This window comes from Siniperca chuatsi, linkage group LG22 (genome assembly GCF_020085105.1).
Source record: "Siniperca chuatsi isolate FFG_IHB_CAS linkage group LG22, ASM2008510v1, whole genome shotgun sequence".
Classification (NCBI taxonomy): Eukaryota; Metazoa; Chordata; class Actinopteri; order Centrarchiformes; family Sinipercidae; genus Siniperca; species Siniperca chuatsi.
The window spans coordinates 8,394,436-8,415,361 of NC_058063.1; the positions used below are offsets into that span (position 1 = coordinate 8,394,436).

Genomic DNA, 20,926 nt, shown 5'->3' on the forward strand with positions numbered 1-20,926 from the left:
TGCTTTTTTACTACCTATGGCTTCTGTTGCACCGCCAGCCATCCGTGGAGAGGGAATCTCTGATTGAGTTGCCTCTCCAGAGGTTTCTCACATTACTTTTCTCATGCACCAAAGAATTTTTACTCTTTTCAGACCGCTACAGGGCTGGGTTAGGAACCGTTGTTGATGTGCGCCTGTAAAACCCAATAAGACATTGTATGTACATGATATTTGGCTTTACAAATAACCATGAGTTGACATGCAGGATGGAAGTCTGCTGACAGATAAGATTTATGTCTTTGGCCTTCAATGAGCGAAACACACTTTGGCACCCTTTTCAGTACGCCTCACCAGAATCAAAACACCTACACAACAAATTGCTTAACACAATTGTGTTACACATAAAAGTTGGAGGTCACAGTAATTTTAAAGCAGCGATACTTTTATTTTTTACATGTAGTCATTAGATCCATTGCTAATATAGAAATATTAATTAGTATAGCTTTAAAACAGAAAAAAGCAGAGCTGTAAGTTCTTCAGTTAATGATGGAAGGGGAATAAAAGACGAAAACTGATAAATTAATCATTCTTTGTGCATGTGTATTTTGAAAAGATCCTTTATCTGCACAGTCATATGAAGAATAAAAGAGAATTGAAAGAATAGTAATACAGAGCTTGAAGCACTTTGTATTAGCAATAATAGCTTATTGTTTATAAAAAAATGAAGAGTGTAATTGCTTGTCTTAAGCTCGATTGTGTGTTTTATGCCTTCTGTTCTTACTGACGGTTTGTTTTAACATGCTTTGATAATTGTGGTAATGTAACTTGTAATTTGGTGATGCTGTTACATGTTTACGATATGAGTTTTAATCTCAAGAGACCATGTGAGTTAATAAAGATGAAATAAATAAAGGAGTAAAATTTAACTACATGTATTTAATGTTGCATTTTAGATTTTATAGTCACAATTTTGCTTCTTACTTATTCATAACACCAATTTGGATTGTCAGAAACATGAAAATAGCTCAGTCATAAATGACTCACTTGCTGTAATTAAGATCTTATTCTAATCACTGCACTGACATTATATTAAAAGCTGCTTTGAATGAATGTGTCTGGAGCAACCTGTTTTGACCTAATAATAGCACAGCCATGAGGAAAACTAAAATTCACTTCACTGAGTATTGCCTCAGTTTGGTTTCTCCACTGCCTCACTGTGCACTGAATTTGTGTCTTAGGAAATTTTTCTTCCAAATGTAAGCATTTTATACCTTATCAAGACATGATGATAGACAGTAATGTAATACTGGTGGCCAGTTTAGCAAACACAGACAAGCCAAAAACAGTTTTAGCCCATTTGCTTTGCCTTAAAATATGTACTGTGGCTCTGTCTGTGCTTGTCATCTCCCTACAATTTTCCTCTCTTTTTTACTCTTTCATTTTCTTTTCCTTCGCTGTCTCCCACACTTGCGCTCACATGACCCACCAAGTCTCTTCGTTCTTTTCATCTTCCCTGTCTTTTTCTCACCTCCTATCTCACTCTCCCAAACACACATACATGCTTTTTCTTTCTCTTCCCTTCCCCTCGCTCCTGTTCTTTTTTCTCAGTCCCAGCACGGCACATGTTCATACAATTACTCTCCATTAAAAATGGATTAGATTTCACCTTCACAGTCTATCTACAGTGGGAGAACAGGAGGGAGGGCGGGAGAAGGCGGGGGGGGGGCTATGAGAAATCTGGAGAGGACGAAGAGATAGACAGCGTTGGAAAGGGCAGATTAGGAAGGGAACGAAAAAAATCGAGGGGTAGAGAAAGAAAGGAAAGGATGGTACTCTAGAAAAGGGAAAGAGATAGAAGAGAGATGAAAGGTCAGGAGGATGAAAAGACTGAAACTTCTCAAACCAGCCAAGAGCCACAAATACAGAGGTGGTTTGTGTTCGCTTTGCAGATTTAGACTCACATTTGTTCTCGAAGCAAAGTCCGAAGAAATTGTTCACCCTCTTAAACTTTTCACACTTGTTTTTTCGTCACAAATAGTCCGAAAATTGTGTGAACTTGGCTGTCACACATTTGTCCAGTCACTGTGAAATGGCTGCAATTCAAGAACAAATTGGCCCCTCAGCACAGCTCAATGGACAGGCGTATAGATGTCACCACTAGATGTAAAATGTGCAAAAAGGAAGGTTCACACAGAGAAAATGGACAAAAAACAAGAAGCAGACAAAACACAAACAAGACACAATCGTCTGCATATATATCATGGAAAAGTTCAGAGAAATTTGCCTGACTAGAAGGCAATCTTGATGTAGTCTGGCTAAATCTAAACAAAATTTTTGTTGGTGTTTCCATATCACGAACCTGGGACTTTATCAAACAGCAGCTTGGGAGTTTCGGTATGTATCAGACTTTAAACAAATCCGGATATACAGATACTCTGTCAGACCATAGTTAATAGACCAAGCACAGTTGGTCATAATTGATAGAATAAAATGCCACTTTCAATGGTCTCAAAAGAGTGTGTGTCTTGTGCCTTGACACATCAAGCAAAGGGCAGCCCTCGTCTATTGTTGTACAGCTCTGTGCCAAAGCAGATGGTCCTGGTGTGCCCACGAGAGGTGAGGGGGTCTGGGGCTGGAAGTGCTCCAGTCAGCCCCCCTTACCCGTCCTGTGTTTCCTACCTGGGGGTTAAGAAGGGTTAAATCTAATCTGCTCCTGCTGTTTTTTTTTGTGTGTACGTGTGAGTGTGAGAGCCTTGGATCATCCTCTTTCCAACTCCACAGTTAGTCTAGACTGCTTCCCAGCCATTGATAAAACTGCATTGTTTTCTTTTGACAGATTATTTTTTCATGACTGTAAGTACACAGAGTAACCAGTATATTAGGTACACCTATATAGGGGCCAGCCTGAGATCACTATTCTCTTTTGGGTGGCACATAAGTCAGTGTCTTTCAGTATTTTTTTCTGTGTGACATGGCGCTCTAAGGTTAGTAATCACTATTTTGGGTCACCCACTCTTTTATTTATTCGCTCTGGCAGCAGTGACGGCTAAATAAGCACCAAGCTTGCTAGTATAGTATTAGGAACTATACATAATGGGCTTGCTCTTTTTAGCCACACTAGCAGTATGGCTCTAGGGATGGCAATGTCGCTCTATCGGTCGGAATTTTGTACAGACATTCATAGTCCCCGGAGGAAGAATCCTACCGGCTTGGTGATCCTCTGACTTTTCATCTAGCCCCATCATGAATTGACATTTTGGTTTTAAGTGAAATGTCTGCACAACTATTGGATGGCTAACCATGAAAATTAATACACACATTCAGGCTCCCCTCAGGATGAATTGTAATCACTTTGGTTAGCCCTTAACATTTCATATAGCGCCATCATCAGGTCAAAATTTCAATTTGTCCAATACAAAACTTAAATTCCCAGTTTAGTGTTAATTAGCAATGTTCGCATGGTAACAAGCTAAACGTAGATGGTGACTATGTTAACACTGTACCTGCTAAACATCAGCATATTAGCATTGTCAGTGTGAGCATGTTAACATGCTGCCATGCTAGCACTCATAGAGCTAGCATGGCAGTAAACTGTTAGTCGTGTTATAACCATCATTGAAAAAACAATTTCTGATACTCTGATACTGGAAGTTAGAGGATTTTTTCTTACAGGCAAAATGTGGGTATATAATATAAAATAAGCTGCTAATAGTCTCTAATGGGCAGAAGTACTAGTAACAAATATTCCTATTTGGAAGAAAAGAAATAATAACTTGAAGTAGAAAAGCAACTTGGAATTTCAGAACACACCAATATACACTATGTTGATATTGTGCATCTGTTTTTGTCTCCTATGAAAAGTGTAAGAATGTTTCCCCGTAAGAAAAAAAAATAGAGTTAGTCAAAATGTGCTGTGTGGTGGCCAAGCTGGAGTCACCACTCCTTTACTACATCATTGACTGCAACCCAACACAGATTGCCCGGTCAGGTCTAGTCAGCTCCAGTGGGATGTAGTAATCAAGTTTTCGATCCAGTTAGGCCCACTGAGGTCCTGTTGGATCAGTCATACACGTACGTACATGGCAAGGTTGTGTACCATACATACATAGATACGTACCGTACAGCTGGAAAAGGATTCACAGCTTTAAACAAATAATCAAAGAAGGTGATCTGTCTGTGATGTCTTTCCAGCTGACCTTCTCTTAATTTTCATAGCAATTATGACAAACAGGTCATTTATATCATGTTATAAATATACACATACAGTCTGAAATGTCTGCAGCATTCTGCTGGAAATCCCTCAAAAACCTTTGCAAAGAGGAATAGTTTTTATATTTTATGTATATTTTATCATTTATCTCAATATAGACCAGCATTTTATTGTTCAGACCAAACCTCACATACATCTCACTTATATAGGAATCTAAAATTGGGATATTTCACTGCTATATTTAGTTATTGAGTCATCCATCATCTGGTTACTCAGAAAAAGAACCAAGCAATCCCATTTGGCTGCTGTCAAAGCTCGTAACTCTCTACTTTGGTTTTTGCTTAATTTTATTTACTTTTTGCATGATGCTTTACAGGCTGAGCTGCTAAGTTTCACACCCCCCCAGGCCTGTGGAATCAATTTAAAACTATGTGTTCAGTAATCCATGGGTATCAGCCACTTTCTCTACATCTGAAAAGTGGTGTTTTTGGAGGTACAAGGTTTTAATCTGACGGCCGGCAGCAGGTTATTTCATTGTGACGAACAGGTCTGGAGAATGAATCTGACAGGTAATAGGACTGAGATACAACACAGCCCTCTGGAGGAAGGTGTGTGTGGACATGTGTGTGTGTGTGTGTGTGTGTGGGCGTGTACAAATGTGTTTGTAGAGTAATAGTCTGCTCTCTTTCCCTCATTACCTTTGAGAGAAGATTTAGCCTGTAGAATACATCTCTGTGTACTCCAACACTCCCACTTTGTCAAACGATTCACTACCAAACACAAAGCGCCTTTCAGGAAAGCCATCGGAGTCGGCTGAGCTGCATCGCCTTTTTTGTCCTTTAACCTCCTTGTCTAACATTTCTCTTCTCTCTCTCTTTCTTTCTTCCTACCTCTCAATTATCCAGATGCCCCGGTGGCAGAGTTACATGACCTGTTCTGTAAGAAGCTGCAGCAGTGCTGCGTGCTGTTTGATTTCCTGGACTGCGTGGCTGACCTGAAGGGGAAGGAGATCAAACGTGCGGCGCTCAACGAGCTGGTGGAGAGCGTGGCCACTAGCAGAGGAGTCCTCATAGAGCCTCTGTACCCAGAGGCTATAAAGATGGTAGGAGGGGAGGAATAAAGGAGAGGTTAGGAGTTGAAATTATGTATAGATTAAAGGAGAAAAATGAAAGTCAGATGAGTAAATGCTAAGTATCCAAATGCCAAAAATTAACATCAATCAACCTCATCATTTGTGCACACAGCAAGAAAATAGACTAGGAAAGAAGGATGAAAGGATGGATGAAGGAGGAAAAATAAGAAGGTAGACAGTGTGATATCCAGCTGAGGAGCTCTGGTGGAGTCACCAGAGGCTCCAAACAAAGGTGGTGAGAGAGGAGAGAGAAGAAAGGAAGAGAGGGATAGATAGATAACGGGAGGAAAGGAAAGAAGAGATAGAGGGTTTGCAAAGGGTGCTAAGAAGCAATAGGCTGCACAGATGGCGAGAAAGAGAGGGATGGACAAGAAAGATAACGTAGAGTGTGGTGGAAAATGTGTGGACACCGTCACAGAGCACCAAGAAAAAGTGATTGAGGAAAGAAGGTAAAGCGAGCAGAGGATACAGCTTATGTTATGTAGTCACTATGCCCAAAGGATGTGAAAATGCTGATGGATGGGATGAAAGGAAAGAGGGCGAAGGATGTTAAGCAGGTATAATGTTTACCATGTTCAGCGTGTTAGCATGCTAACATAGGTAGCACATAAGTGGTGGACCAATCAACTGACAGACGGACTAACATCCCTAGCCACAGCTAGCATGGCTTAAAATCACCAAATGGATATTTGCACAATTTGCACCTTTTTAAATCCAAGTGAGGTTTACATGGTCATGTGAAAGAAGCTTGGATCCTCCTGCAGTGAGAAGTTATACATATGCAAACAGAGGTGTGGAGAGGAGGAAAGAATGGAAAAGAAAATAATGCTGATTTGGGGTGTTGGGATTTACCACATTTGCTATTTGCAATATAGTTTATGCACTAAATGGCCAGTGGAAATGCATTTGTTGAATAAATCATGACATAGCGAGCAGTCAGGTTGCATGGCTTATTAGTTGTTCTTCTCAAACACAGTCTGCGAACAGCATCAAATATGGCTGACAGTAGCTGAAGTTGTTTATGACAACTCGGAAACTGAAAACAGATAGTGAAGACCACGATTTTTCCCCCTTGATGCAACAGCTTCTTCTTTTGATTGGACAGTTGGCATCTGATATAGTAGTGCAACACTACCACCCACCTAACACAACTGTTTTACTTATTTTATTTGCTTGATTTAGTTGCTAGAAATCCACCTAATTGTCCTTTTAACATAGGACTCATTACAGGAAACATTACATTTGAATGATAATTGGCATTGTTTTCTAACACCAGCTATTCATCCTGGATCTATCCGGAGAGATAATTTGGTGTGTGGTGACACAAATCTGTGATGTGCATCCTGTTGAAATATCAGGATGATGAAGTCTAGAAATTAGTCAAAGGATGTTTTTGTAAATGTTTTTGCTCTGTCATGCGTATGACTATACCATACTAGGACAGTAAAGAAACTTTCAATCAGAGACTCGTATTCGTAGACACTCGAGACTATTACATCCCTCTGTACTACATGTACTGTGTGTCATTTGGTTCTTTCTAATCTTTTCTCTCTGACCTGCTCTTCCCCCTTTTCCCCTTCCTGTATCCACATCCCTCCTTACCTCTCATCCATTTTCATCTTTTCCGCTTCCTACTTTCCTCCTCACACTCCTCCTCCTGTTCCCATTGCTCTCTTCCCCTCCTCCTCCTTGTTTGTGGTTTTTCCAGATCTCTGTAAATATCTTCCGGACTCTCCCACCCAGCGAGAATCCAGAGTTTGACCCTGAGGAAGATGAGCCGACGCTCGAAGCCTCCTGGCCGCATCTGCAGGTACATCGTACATATGAAAATGTTCATGTTGTGGTAAAATTATGACCATATTCTGACGATTTACATAATTTCATGCATTTTCCCCTGCAGAGGTAAAGGGAGAAAAAGACAGTTTCTCTTAGAAAGGATATGTTCAGCAAAATGTGTTGAATCTGGCCTTTTTCGCCAAAAAAACAGTTTGGGAATTGTTGTGATGTACTTGCTTTGTTATTAAAGTGAAACACAATGCAGTGTCAGTAAGTGTCATGAAAAATGGGCCCTACTATTTATTATATACTATATTTGGGAGAGTGGACAATGTCATAATGCACACAACCCCCACCAGGTGTTGCTTTTAATGCAGTGTTCAGCATTTATCTGCACATAAACATACTGTACCTGAGCCTGGTCCTTTAGATCAGTTAAATCTGCTGATTAAAGCAAAACTTTATACCAAAATGTACCTGTTTTATCAGCCTGAATCACAAAATGAAGCTCTAGCAAAGAGGAATGTCACATCTGCTAAATATCGTAGAAAAGGTTTCAGTCGTAGTCATCTGGACACTGTTTTCAGAATCAAGACGTTTCGGCTCCCATCCGGAAGTCATTCTCAATTGTGAAAAAATTGGACGGGAACTGGAAATTTAAGCTACTCTGAGTTACATAAGCCCTGCCCTCAGGAAGGAATCTACCTGAGTATCTGTTAATAGCTAGTTTCACCTGAAACTGACCTAATAGTTTCAAGATGGCCCAGTAATCAGTAATCAGGCCTATTGAGTTTTGAACGTCTTGATTCTGAAAACAGTGTCCAGATGACTACGACTGAAACCTTTTCTACGATAGAACACTCCTGGACGAATGAGGGACTACACCGTCTTATCTGCTAAATAGACTTGTGATGTTTGCCCATGACATTTGGGTGTGGTGTACAGTCACTTCTGCACCTTCAGCAAGAGATGAGTCAAAACGTAAGCGTGAAGTCCAAACTGTCTCGTGAAGAATTGATACCGATCTTCTGATCTTTAGCAACTTTGCTTACAGAGGGAGTGTAAAAAACAAATTAGAGAATAGCAGAAGAGAAGTCTTGTTTGTGTTCGTCATTTTCTTTCCTCCACTCTTTCTCTTTATCACTGTCATCTTTCCATTCTTGTGCCATCTTCTAAATGATTTGTGTATGAGCAGTCTTTGCGCTTACCTAAGCTAACCGGCTGCTGGCTTTAGCTACATAGTTAGCGTACAGACCATAGACTGTATAAAACAGATGAGAAGATCGATACCACTCTCATGTCTAACTCTCGGCAAGAAAATGAATAATTCCCAAAATGTCAAATTATTCCTTTAGGAGCACTGGCGCACTTAATGACATCTAATCGCTTGCTGTTTGTGCCTCCGTTAGCTGGTGTACGAGTTCTTTCTGCGTTTCCTGGAGAGCCCGGACTTCCAGCCCTCCATGGCCAAACGCTACGTTGACCAGAAGTTTGTCCTGCAGGTAATCCTCTCTCTCCCCTAAATATGCAGTTTGTCCTATCCAGAGCATAAGATGTTTCTGAAATCCTGATAAATGGAAAGGTATAAATAAATGAAGCTCCTCTTTGAAACAGCAGCCATCGCAGGACCAAGTAATATCCCTGTTGAAGTGCTCTCAAATTTTGTTACCTAGATTGGGGCACATATAAAATATTGACTTAAAGACTCCACAGTTCTTGTCTTTGTTTAATATCCTGCTTTATTTTAGAAATTGATGAGGAAACAACAGTTAATGTAATATTCATTTTGCTTTGTGGATGGTAAAAATATATTTCTATGACCATGAAATGTTCTCACAAGATAAAGAAATGAGACAAATATCAGAGGTTATTTTGATGGTCTCTTGGAGGAGCTGTTGGTTAGAGATAAGGTTTATGGTTGAAAAAATTAAAAATTTGTTTAAGATTAGGATTTGGGTGTAGGCGTGAGGAGGTTAGAGAATGAATGCAGTCAGAAAAGGTCCTCACAAGAACCATATTATAAACATAGTGTATTTGTGTCTGTAATTATCGTATGTGTGTGTAGCTCCTGGAGCTGTTTGACAGCGAGGACCCCAGGGAGAGGGAGTATCTAAAGACCATCCTGCACCGTGTCTATGGAAAACTACTGGGCCTCCGAGCCTACATCCGCAAACAGATCAACAACATCTTCCTCAGGTACAGGCTGCCTTCCACCAATCCAATGCACAGAATTTAAAGGTGCTATTTATAGCATTTTAACATCAATAAATCAAACAATAGCCAACAAGGAACATCAGCACTGAGAACAGCTGTGTTTATGACCTCAGTAATTCACTTTTTTTTTTGCTTGGTGTGTCACTGGAACATATAATGATGATTTTACAGCACGAAACTTGAAAACATTTGATATATTTTTTATATACATATGCATGTGCATATGTATTGTTATCAAGGGACAAGAGACAAACGTTGCATTCAAGCCAAGTTATCAGTATGAGAAGGACGGAAAAACCTCCAAGTAGCAAGTAGCGACATCCTTATTGTGACAAGTATTACCAGGGTTTAAGGGACATGTCTTCTAAATTTTGAGAAGCACAAAATGCAACATGTAGTATTTTCTGGCTCAGATAAAGTAGTATTCTGCCTCACATGCAAACAAACAGGCACAAGGCATGCACAAACATGACTGTGCACATTTGCAGTCATAACACTCAGTTCAACAGGCTTTATTGGCATGACAGTTGACATGTGTTGCTAAAGCACAATTACGATTATGATATATAATATAAGTAATCAGTTGTTATTGTTAAATTGTTGTTAAACTCACTGAGTCAGCCATCCTGCATCTATCCTGAGAGTTAAATCATTGTGTAGTGACACAAATCTCCTCAAATGATGTTAAACAGCTCTGATTAACAAGAGTGCTGTGATGTACAATCCTGTTTCATCTTTTCCCTTCACCAAGTGTGGCTGAATTGTTGTGTTTGCAATGTAATTCAAGCACGGGAGAGCTGCAATGCTGCAACATGCTCTATTTCTGTCTCAGTTAACTGGTTTCAGTATCATTGTGCCTTATGACAGCTAAAAGATAGTATAAGCATAAATCTGCTTAACTGTTATTGTGCTTCATTTCTCTTTCACATGATATCATCACAGAGGTAACACAGTTGTATTTTAGACATGGTACCTCATGATATTGTTCAATCCCTTAGGAGAGGCAGGAATGCCAGGGAATTTACAGAAGTTAACAGACTATGTTTTACTATTTTTAGAATTGCAGTCCTTCTTTTAGTTGCTTTTACTGTTAAACTAGAAACAGTTGCCTCACCCTCTGTGTGTGTGTGTGTTGTATCTGATCTTCAGGTTCATATATGAAACTGAGCACTTCAACGGAGTCGCGGAGCTTCTGGAAATCCTCGGCAGGTTTGTATCCACAATCACACAGACACATATACTTTGTAGTATATCATGGCCTGATGAATGCATTTGGAGTTGAGTGTGAACAGACACACACACACACACACACACACTTACATACACGTACTGTACTTTGCCAGCTGCTTCTTTTCGTGAGACAGCTGGTAACCCAGTGAATTAAGCAACTATGAAAAACGGCGATAAAGCATAACCACTACTGAAACTACTCAACACAAAAACGTGTCAATATGCATTTTTTTTAAAATTTATCATCATTGCTCCCTCTTTCTTATCAGGTAAAAACAACTGTGGAAACACACTTGCTTTCTTTGTGAGATAAAAAGATCAATATCAACCTCATGTCTGTGCATTACTGAGCTGGAGTCATGACGTGGCTAGCTTAGCTTAGCATTAAGACTGGAAGAAGTGGAAATAGCTAGCCTTGCTCTGTCCAAACTGAAAAAATATGCCTACCAACACTTATTTGATTAAAACATACATAGTATTGTTAGCTAGCTGCTGTTGGCTAGAGCAACCACAAAGAAGAAACTTTCAGTCGTTTTGCTCTTTTCATAGTTTGTCCTTCTCTGAGGAACATTTTCTGAATTAACCAACTACCTTGTGCCGCTAACACTGGCTCCAATTCACTTTGATGCTGAGTAATCCAGGCTCACATCACATCCTAGCTAAAGAAGTTAGCTGGCTAGGTAGGTGGCATGCTGCTTGTTAAGCTAGATAAAGGAGAGGTTAGTTACTGTGACTGTGTAGTTTGTGTAGCATTCTTTGTCAAAATGAAAGAAATGAATATTTGCTTTCCTCTCAAGGACATTCTAGTGTCTGAAATCTATTGTGCCCGTTGTCTTTCATTATTCAGCACTATAAGTACAGAAATGCCTTTAAATGTTTTTTTTATTGATGTTATGCAAAGAAGTGGCAGAGACTTGAAAAGAGGGCTGGATTTAAAGAAACAGTCTGTAGTAGTTTGCCTGAGCTTGGATTATTAGTCAGCATTAAAGTGTTAACAGTGTTAGCTAGCTCCTGTTGGCTAGCATGACCAGTCTTTTTGCTAGTCTCAGAGTTGTGTGTCTTTGTCTGAGGAACTCTGATAACCAGCTAGCTGCTGCCGTTTCCTTTCCACTTTGATGCTGAGTTATAATCCAAGCTACATGACAACCTAGCTAGTTAGCCGGCTAGGTAGGTAGTGGCCTTGTTATGCTAATTTACATAAAAGGAGAGAGTAGTTACAGTTTCTTTCTCGGAAAGAAAGCAATTAAATATATCTCTTATGTAAGATGCAGACACTCTACAGAGCTTAATCACTGCTTACTCAAGTTTGAGACAAAGAAACTAGTGAAGACATTAGTTTGTTACATTAACATACATGTTGATAGTCCTGAAAGATGGAGACATGGAGAGATGGAAGGAGAATAAACAAAAGAAGATGGAGGATGAGAAATCAGACAGCAAACAAACAAATAAGTATTAGAGTCAATAAATATTCATTTCTCTCTGGTGGCTGGAATCTATAGCTTGTGCCCCCTGTCTTTGTCTTTCATTATTTAACAAGTGCCTTTAAATAACCTGTATTGATGTTAAACATAGAAGAAAGTAAAGAGAGTTGAAAAGAGGGCTGGATTCAGAGATTTAGAGAGACTGGAGTGGTTTGTCTGAATGCTGGTTAGGTGCTAGAATATTCTTGCAAAAGTGATACTATTGTTTCTTTAGTTTTTACCAACATAAAGGATAAAGAGGTTCATACAAAATCTGAAACCTTCCTTCTAACCCGTAACCACCATTTCACCTGATCAAAAAGTGAAATCAAAAAGGGACGATGACTTTTGAGGTTTGAGAACTGTGGGTTAATGTAGAGAAAAAGGAGGAATGTAGAGGAGAGGATGAGGCCAAGGTGAGAAAAGAGGGAGGAATGGAGGGATGAGAGATGGAGGCAAACAAGGAGATGGAGGGAGGATGAGTGAGTGAACGGTGAGTCAGAAGTGGAGAAAGGAGGAGGGAGAGCAGGAGAGGAGAGAGAGGTTTGTATTCATGTTGGTGGTAACAGAGGTATTTATAGCTCCTCCCACACATGGAGACAGGGAAAGAGAGGATACAATGTACAGAAAGAGAAAGAGACAGAGAGAGGAAGAAGACAGAAGAAAAAGGGTGAGAGGGAGGCAGAAAGAGAGATTAGAGGAACAGCAGGAGGGAGATATTATTGAAGGAATGTTCTACTAAGCAAAGATGTTATTAGAAAATGAAGACAGACAGACAGACAGGTAGACTGAGTGATAGAGAGACAAACAGATAAATAGTCCATGCAACCTGACAAACAGCTCAGAGTGCTGCTAAAGAAGCGTTTCCAAGTTTAGTTCCCACTGCTAATACTCTTCCCTCCGTAGGCTGAGCTACCTCTTTGTCAGTCAGTGTAGTAGTGAACAGAGCAGACCATGCATTTGTCCAGTCACTTGGAAATGGACACAGTACAAGAATAGACTCCACCACACAGACAAATGCACACGCTTACACAGATGTAAATGGTAGATTTTTTGAAGTAATACGTGATGTTTTCATGTATATGTTAATTTTGCTGCTCTCTATTGACTAAAAGTACCAGCTTCACCACATAGAGTTGCATTTTTAGTCCAAATGTGTGTGTGTGTGTATTTATATACAAATGCTAAATTATGATACATCTTCCTGGACATAATGGTTTACTCTCATATTTACTAATTACTAACAGTTGATCTGGATCACCTGCAACATCTAATCTAGATTAGTTAATTTATCGATTGACTGAAAATTTATCAACAACCATTTTGATGATCAATTTAAGGCATTTATCAAGCAAAAATGCCAAACATTCACTTCTTCCAGCTTCATATCATTGTTAATTGGATTGGCTATATTTTGGTTTTACACTATTGGTCATAAAAAAACAAGCAATGCAACCAAATTTGATCCTGTCATCATGTCAGCATGAGGTCTGTTGTGACCATTTTATAACATTTTATTAAAGGATTAATTGATTAACTGAAAACAAATAGAAAGATTATTTGATATTGAAAGTACTCACTAGATGCAGCTTTAATATAATCAACTCCCATAATCATTTCCAGTATTTTTGACATATTTTAACTGAAAGACAATGTGACAGATGTGAAAAACAGCACCTTGTTGTTTTTGCCAGGAAGAAAGCAAACGTGATTAAAAAAAAGAGTTCACATGGCACAGAGTGAAAGTATTTAAGTGTAACTTTGACTGTCCTCTCCTCTCCTCTCCTCTCCTCCAGCATCATAAATGGCTTCGCACTGCCCCTGAAGGCTGAACACAAGCAGTTCCTGGTTCGGGTTCTCATCCCGCTACACACGGCAAAGTCCCTTTCCATCTTCCACGCACAGGTCAGTGACATATTCCTGCATACTCCAATATTTAAATGTCTTTGTACGTTAGACTATTTCATAAGGGTTAGTACTACCACCAGTTTGTTTTGATACCTGGTGGTATTAAAAACATTCCAACTTAGACTGTTTTTTAAACCCATTTATTGTTTTTTGTAACACCACAAATGCAATTACACAGCAGCAAAATTTGTTGATGCCATGTGTACATCCACATGAATGGGACAGATGTTTGATTGTCTGGTGTACCTTACAACTGTTTGTCATGGCTAGCATGTGTTCATGTGTGTCATCAAGGCCAACACTGATGCTGATGTTTTGTAGTAGTGTTCTGGACATCAATTTTCATAATTTTCAAGCAAAACAAAAAACAAAACTGAATTCTGTTTTGTGTAAAAGCCACTGAAACTATATTTAGATCTTGGTAAAGTAAAACTATCAAATGAAACCCAAAATACTTGGTGGTTTTGCAGTTTTTCTCCAGACTGAGACTGAGGTTTTAGAGACCCTACCCTACTTATCTTCTGGCTTCTCTACTGTACCTTCTGGCCTATGTTTTGCTCTAGCAGTGATCTAGCGGTCAGCATCAACAAAATCTCCTGTCAAAAGTTTGATTGGTCTCTCGGGTTTTATGCAACAGTTAGCACTGTCTACAAACATTTGGCTTGAATATATGCACGTATAGGGCTAAAACCCAGAGGAAGAGGAGAGTCAGGTCTTTTTCTTACCTTGATAAATAAACGATACATGAATATCTCTCAAATGGTAGTGGTAGTTAGAGATTCCTGCAATGTGCCAAATGTAACACTAGGAGGCAGCGTTGAGTCACAGATAATACTGCAGAGAGATGCACTCACCCTTGAATTACACACAGAGTGTGTGTGCCTTTGGTTTCTTTGGTCTGTGTGTGTTCATATATGAGTATGTGTGTTTGGGTTATCATAATATTTGATGACACAGATGGTAGCCAGTCTATTGTGTGCGTGTGTGTGTGTGTGTGTGTGTGTGTGTGTGTGTGTGTGTGTGTGTGTGTGTATGTTCTGGGTCTGAACATCACCGTGCCCTACATTTCTCCTCCCCGTCTCTCTCCCTGTGGTTCACACACATACATAATTCACACACTCAAACACACACTCAGTTTGACAGGGTCACGGGGAATACGATGCTAGTGGACAGCATTTTTGCACTCAGTAGGTGTGGCTGTGCAGGAGTGACCTATTTCTGAATCTAAATATCAAAATATAATATCACAGCAGCACCTTTTATTCATCTTAAAGGTTTCTCAACACTGTAAAATACATTTGAATCATCCTTCCTGTAGACTGTGAAGGGTTTTGTCATTTATATTCATGTCACCTAATTGTAATAACAGCTGTTAGAGCTATATTGTGAGCCACAACATGGTTACACATCACAGCTCCAAATATCAAGAAGCAAATTCAGTGCTTTTACTTTTTAAGCTTCTATCAGATTCTTATCTTAAAGTTGAACGAATGAAATTATTTTTATTTTTTTTGCTACGACACCAGTGTATCCTTGGTGTTTGTTTTGACTTATTTGGTCAAAATCACTAAAAACAAGACATTTAAGTTTGATCTAAGTTTCTGCTGTGATAGCCCCCCCCCCAACATTATTGTTCTCCAGGGTACGATATTTTTTGTTCAGACTGACAATGTCGGTACTCATAATCTGATTGGTGCAATATCTGTGTGGGTTTGTAATATGACCTCAGTTCCAACAGACACTGGCAGATAGCCAGCTGGGGGGGCTGACGTTAGCAGTTACTTAGTCCCATCTGAGATTTGAGCACTCCCTACGTTACTCCGTGACTGCTGAGATGCTTTGAGTTTTGACAGTCTTGTCCACTGACCCATGAAAGACATGGGTAATGCTAGCTAGACCCTCCTCCTTTGTATGATGTGGAATAAACACAAGTCTGAGTGTGCAGGAGCTGCCAAATGACTCAACAGGTGTTGAAATAATATGAGCAAAAAGTAACTTCTAGTGGGAATCAGCCCTAACAATAGCAAGCTAAGCTAACTAACTTCAACTTTCCGAGTGAAAACTCGTTTGCCTAGCTTGCTAGCTTCCACCTTTCAAGTGGAATACAAACTTGACAGCACGATGTGTCTTCCCAAATGTTGAATGTTGTTAGGGGACAGATGTCTGAAATCGCTAACGGTTGAAAACCAATGTTATGTAGGCTCATTGAAAAGAAGAAAACGACACCTTATATCAATGTTTGTAAGCTATACAGGGCTATGAAGTAGCCAACACGGAAGTTGACACTGCGTTCAAATGTCAGTCAGCCGCTGGAGACTCACACCCAGAGGCCTGAATCTTAGATGGTGTTTTCAGAAATATGTCCAAAAATGTTTTCATCCTTATTTGAAAAATGGAAAGAGTTGCAGCACAAAACGTACCTTACAGAAAAAGTGAGGAGAATTCAAATTTCAGTTTGACTTTAAACTAAGTGACAATAAGTCAACATGATCCACAGATTGTGAATAATCTGTGGATCTTTGTCAGATATAATGTGTTTATATCTGACAAAGCAATTGAAAGAACTGTAAAAGCATGGAAAGGATAATTTTTGATGTGCAGATCGTAACAAATTTACAGGCAAGAAGCCAACATTAGAGCTCTCTAGAATGACTTTGTCCCCCAAAATAGACCTGAATTTGACCTGTCACCTTGACAAATCAATATTGGTAAAATCGCAGCTTTAAAAAGACTACAATGTCCATAATCCGTAGCCTAACAACAACCTCCTGCACCCAAAAAGCCCGGCGTGACAACAGAATCCAACATCATATTTACCCCAAGCAGTTTCTCTAATGCCTCACTAATACTTTAAATAGTTTGACCGATCAGCACCTTTATTTTAATCCTCCTCTTTTTCCCACTTTTCTTTTTATTCAAGCTTGACATCCCTGCTTTCACCAGTCCCTTTTTTTAGCCTCCGCTCCCTCTTTCCCTCTCCTTCTGTAACCATGTTGTGGTGCGAGTGAGGGACAGGAAAGTTAGGGTTGGAGCGAGCAGAGAAGACAAACAAGAAAGGTGCACCGTAAGAAGGAAAAGGGATTAGACGGGAAAAAAGATGAAAGCTGTGGAAGATGTGAAAGCCAGACAGGCAGCGAGACAGACAGTGGAGCTACAGGTCAATAATGAGACAAAGAAAGAAACAACAAAAAAAGAAGAAAGAAAGTAAAAACTGATTGTCCTACAAAAAGATAGAGAACAACCATCAACAATCTGACAGTACACAACCTCTACTGTCCATAACTATAAAATTGGACAATCCAGCATACTTTTATTTTGACAGTATTTGAACTTACTTATCTGAAAGTCATAACATGGACCAGTACAGTAATAATTTGAACAAGGCAATGGTATAAATAGGACAGAAGAGGAAAGACAGAGAGACTGAGACAAGAGGTCTAAACTCTATCTCACATTGCCCTTAAGGGACTTTGTGTGTGTGACATCACTCCTTCCGAAGTAAACACACGCACACACAGTCTCCGTCGCCACGGTGCCCACTCGCCACGGCAACCGGCCTGGGTGGAGGGGGCAACCGCAAAACACACACATGCACACGCACACACATGTGCGCACACACTCGCTGAATAATAGGAAATGATTGCAGATCATATAAGAGGAGACAAGAGCTGATGTAGAAGTAGAGACACAAACACACTTGTGACACACATCTCCCTTGGAAAACTTGTCTTTCCGATCTTTAGCAGTGTGTAATCCTGAGGGATAAGTGCTAAGATCCCCCTTGTCTCCTTGACAGCTTCAGGGAATGTGTGTGTGTTTTCTGTGTTGGTGTGTGTATGTTCTAACCACGTCTCCCCTGTCCTTACAGCTGGCCTACTGTGTGGTGCAGTTTATGGAGAAAGATGCTACAGTGACTGAATATGTAAGACTGTTTTTTCATGACCTTACTGTACTCACTACAACATACTTGTTTATCAAATATAGGATAGGATATAGGAATAGGAATGTGAGGGATAGGAATAAAGGATAATTAAGTTCTTAGTTTTGTAGTTTTGGCCATCATTTCTATCTACCAAGTTAATTGCTGTGATATCGGTGACATCGCTAAAAGAAGTCCGATGTGGCAAGAAAAAAATCATATAGGTTTAAAGCTGCACTAATCAATATTTTTGTATAAACAATGGCTCAAATGACTACATGTGATGTGAAAGGTGTCGCATGTGGTGACAAACCTACAGACAATTATCACCAGCGTCTGCAGTTCCTCTCAGCTCTGCGGAGCATTTTAGTGCCTTTCAGCTCACTGTTTTGGTTCACTCTCACTGCTCTCATCAACCTTTCCAGCAGCAGCAGGCAGCTGTTTTTTTTAGCAAAAAAGTTCTAATAAACCCACTGTACACTACCTGTCCAGCACCAACCGACAGACAGACAAAGTTAACGACCAGCTGGTGAACATAGTGGAGCATTTAGCAGCTAAAGAGCCAGATATTCCCCTCAGGAGTTGGTGGAGACCAAAATAGAGCTAAAAGGAGGAGAGTGAATATTGCACTTACATTCTCCAGGTGGCCAGAAACACGACTCCAAATGAACGCTAATGTAGCTCTGTGTCTGCTGGATGTGTAAAGCATGTTTGCTATATCGACATCATAATGTGTTAACAATGTTGTGTTTACACCATGTTCTGCTGCCCCCAAGCGGCCAGAGAATCCAGTATGACTGCTTTTAACAAACCCGCAGGTTAGCCAAAGTTATCTGAAGGTAAATAACTTGAAAAACAAAGGTCGAAGAGGAACATTTTTACTTCTAATTTTTACCCAAACTCTCTGTTGTAAACATCCTTCACAGTTTAGACCGACTCCCTGATTCAACCTACTAATTTTCCTGTGACATGAGGGGTTATTACCAACATTTCAGATCTCTGCATTTACTTTAGTGAGTACGATGCTATCATAACTGATAGAAATGATGGACAAATCTATGAAAATAAGACTCAAGTAGTAATAAACGGAAATTATTCTTTATTATATAGTATAATATTATAATTTTATTGCTAGTAAATTGACCATCAAACTTTATAATTAAAGTTAGTCCTGTAAGTAGTACACCAATGTAAACCCACCTCTGCTGGTCTGAGGTTGAATTAGAGTATTTGCTATAACCTTCTTCTTCATTCATCAGTGCAGTAAAAAACTCAGTGCAAAGCTAACAACATATTTCTTAATGCACTCGTCAGATTATGAATATGAATTAATGGAGATGGCACAGATGGATGGCAGCCAGCTACCCTGCTGAGCTAATGGCTGCAGTGTTTATTTATTTTAGTGCCTCATATTTTCTCTGCAGATCATCAGAGGGCTGCTCAAGTACTGGCCAAAAACCTGCACGCAGAAAGAGGTGAGAGCTGGTAATAAAAAGGCGGTGATGTTTCTCAGGTGCTCTCATTAGTCACTGCTGAAACATTTTCTCATGTGACACTCAGATTTCTTAAATATCTGTTGTTCTTGTAGGACTTGTGTATTAATTGTATCTCTGTTTTTGATTCCTCCTCAAGAGGTATTCCTCTTAGCATTTTTTATTTACTTCTAGGAGTCATGTGAATGTCTTCTCTGTCCTTTATGTATCAGTTGTAAAAATGTGTGTATTGGTGTGTCTGTGTATTCAGGTGATGTTCCTGGGGGAGATTGAGGAGATCCTTGATGTGATCGAGCCGTCTCAGTTCATCCGGGTGCAGGAGCCGCTCTTCAAACAGATCGCAGCCTGTATCTCCAGCCCTCACTTCCAGGTGAACGCCACACCTCCCTACATTCAAACCATGCTGGAATGTTTGAAAGTATTATCTAAAAATATTCCCAAAATGAAGAAAGAATAGTTACAAAAATCAGCCCTCAAATCATGTTCAAACAAACAGTTTTGGGAGTAATAAGCCTGATAACAGTAACCTAATTGCTTAATTATAGAAAAAACAATCTACTGAAGGACACTGTAGAAAAAAGTCAGTTACTTGGAGAACTTCTGTGAGTACAAACATCAGTCTGATAAAAAGAACCCTGTTACAACTTTGATAAATGAAAGTCAACTCTGCTGTCTGTGTGTTTGTTTCAGGTAGCGGAGCGGGCTCTTTACTTCTGGAACAACGAATACATCCTCAGTCTGATAGAGGAGAACTGTCAAGTCATCCTGCCGCTGGTATTCGCCACCCTCTACAGAGTCTCCAAGGAGCACTGGAACCAGTCAGTGGCTCAAACATGAACACACACACACACGCACACACACACACACACACACACACACACACACAAATTAATACAACTCATAACTCATAGATTTTGATTTTAGATTAACCTCAAGCTCCATTACTGTTTGGATGGCAAATAAATATTAGACACTCCCAGTTGGTCTTTAGTCCAATCAGAGAGTGAAAAGTGTCATTTTGGGAGCTCCATTCAGGACAAAAGCCACTTAAGTTGACAGCTACATCAAAATGCCTGGAAACACTGACACCCCACAGTCAAAGTGTCCAAAGCAGAGCTGAAGTAAAAGTGGAGCTGTACAGTTTGGTCCCACTGCAACCAATTTTGGGGGGCAAGAAACACTGATGTAAACATTTTTTACTCGTGTGTCCCCAGTAGGCCATCCATTCTTGTGCCTCATGCCAATACTCAGTGGTGGAAGAAGTATTCAGATCCTTTATTTAAGTAAAATTAATAATACCACAATGTAAAAAATACTGCATTATAAGTAAAAGTCCAGCATTCAATATTTCATCACATGTTCAATATCATCATATTTTATTAACTGATTAAGTTTCCTATAAAATCTTTATCTGCAAAGTAACTTGTTACTATAGCTGTTGAATAAATGCAGTGGAGTAATAAGTACATTATTTTCTTCTGAAATGTAGTAGCATGACATGGAAATACTCAAGTAAAGTACAAGTACAGAGCGAATCTGATGAAGCAACACGGAACGCATAGTATCCTGGTGTGCGCTGGAATATTTATTTTTTGGTTTTCT

At 39.6% G+C, this 20,926-nt stretch overlaps 1 protein-coding gene across 1 annotated transcript in view; it reads left to right on the forward strand.

The window, feature by feature from the left end:
- Positions 1-20,926, forward strand: part of ppp2r5b (protein phosphatase 2, regulatory subunit B', beta) — a 45,280-nt gene that overhangs the window by 16,550 nt on the left and 7,804 nt on the right. Inside the window, exons 2-11 of the mRNA XM_044182854.1 lie at positions 5,095-5,291; positions 7,030-7,131; positions 8,507-8,599; positions 9,163-9,293; positions 10,461-10,520; positions 13,801-13,909; positions 17,781-17,834; positions 19,256-19,306; positions 19,575-19,694; positions 20,015-20,142. Of these exons, the coding sequence (XP_044038789.1) occupies positions 5,095-5,291; positions 7,030-7,131; positions 8,507-8,599; positions 9,163-9,293; positions 10,461-10,520; positions 13,801-13,909; positions 17,781-17,834; positions 19,256-19,306; positions 19,575-19,694; positions 20,015-20,142 (1,045 nt within the window). The remainder of the gene's footprint in view (positions 1-5,094; positions 5,292-7,029; positions 7,132-8,506; positions 8,600-9,162; positions 9,294-10,460; positions 10,521-13,800; positions 13,910-17,780; positions 17,835-19,255; positions 19,307-19,574; positions 19,695-20,014; positions 20,143-20,926) is intronic.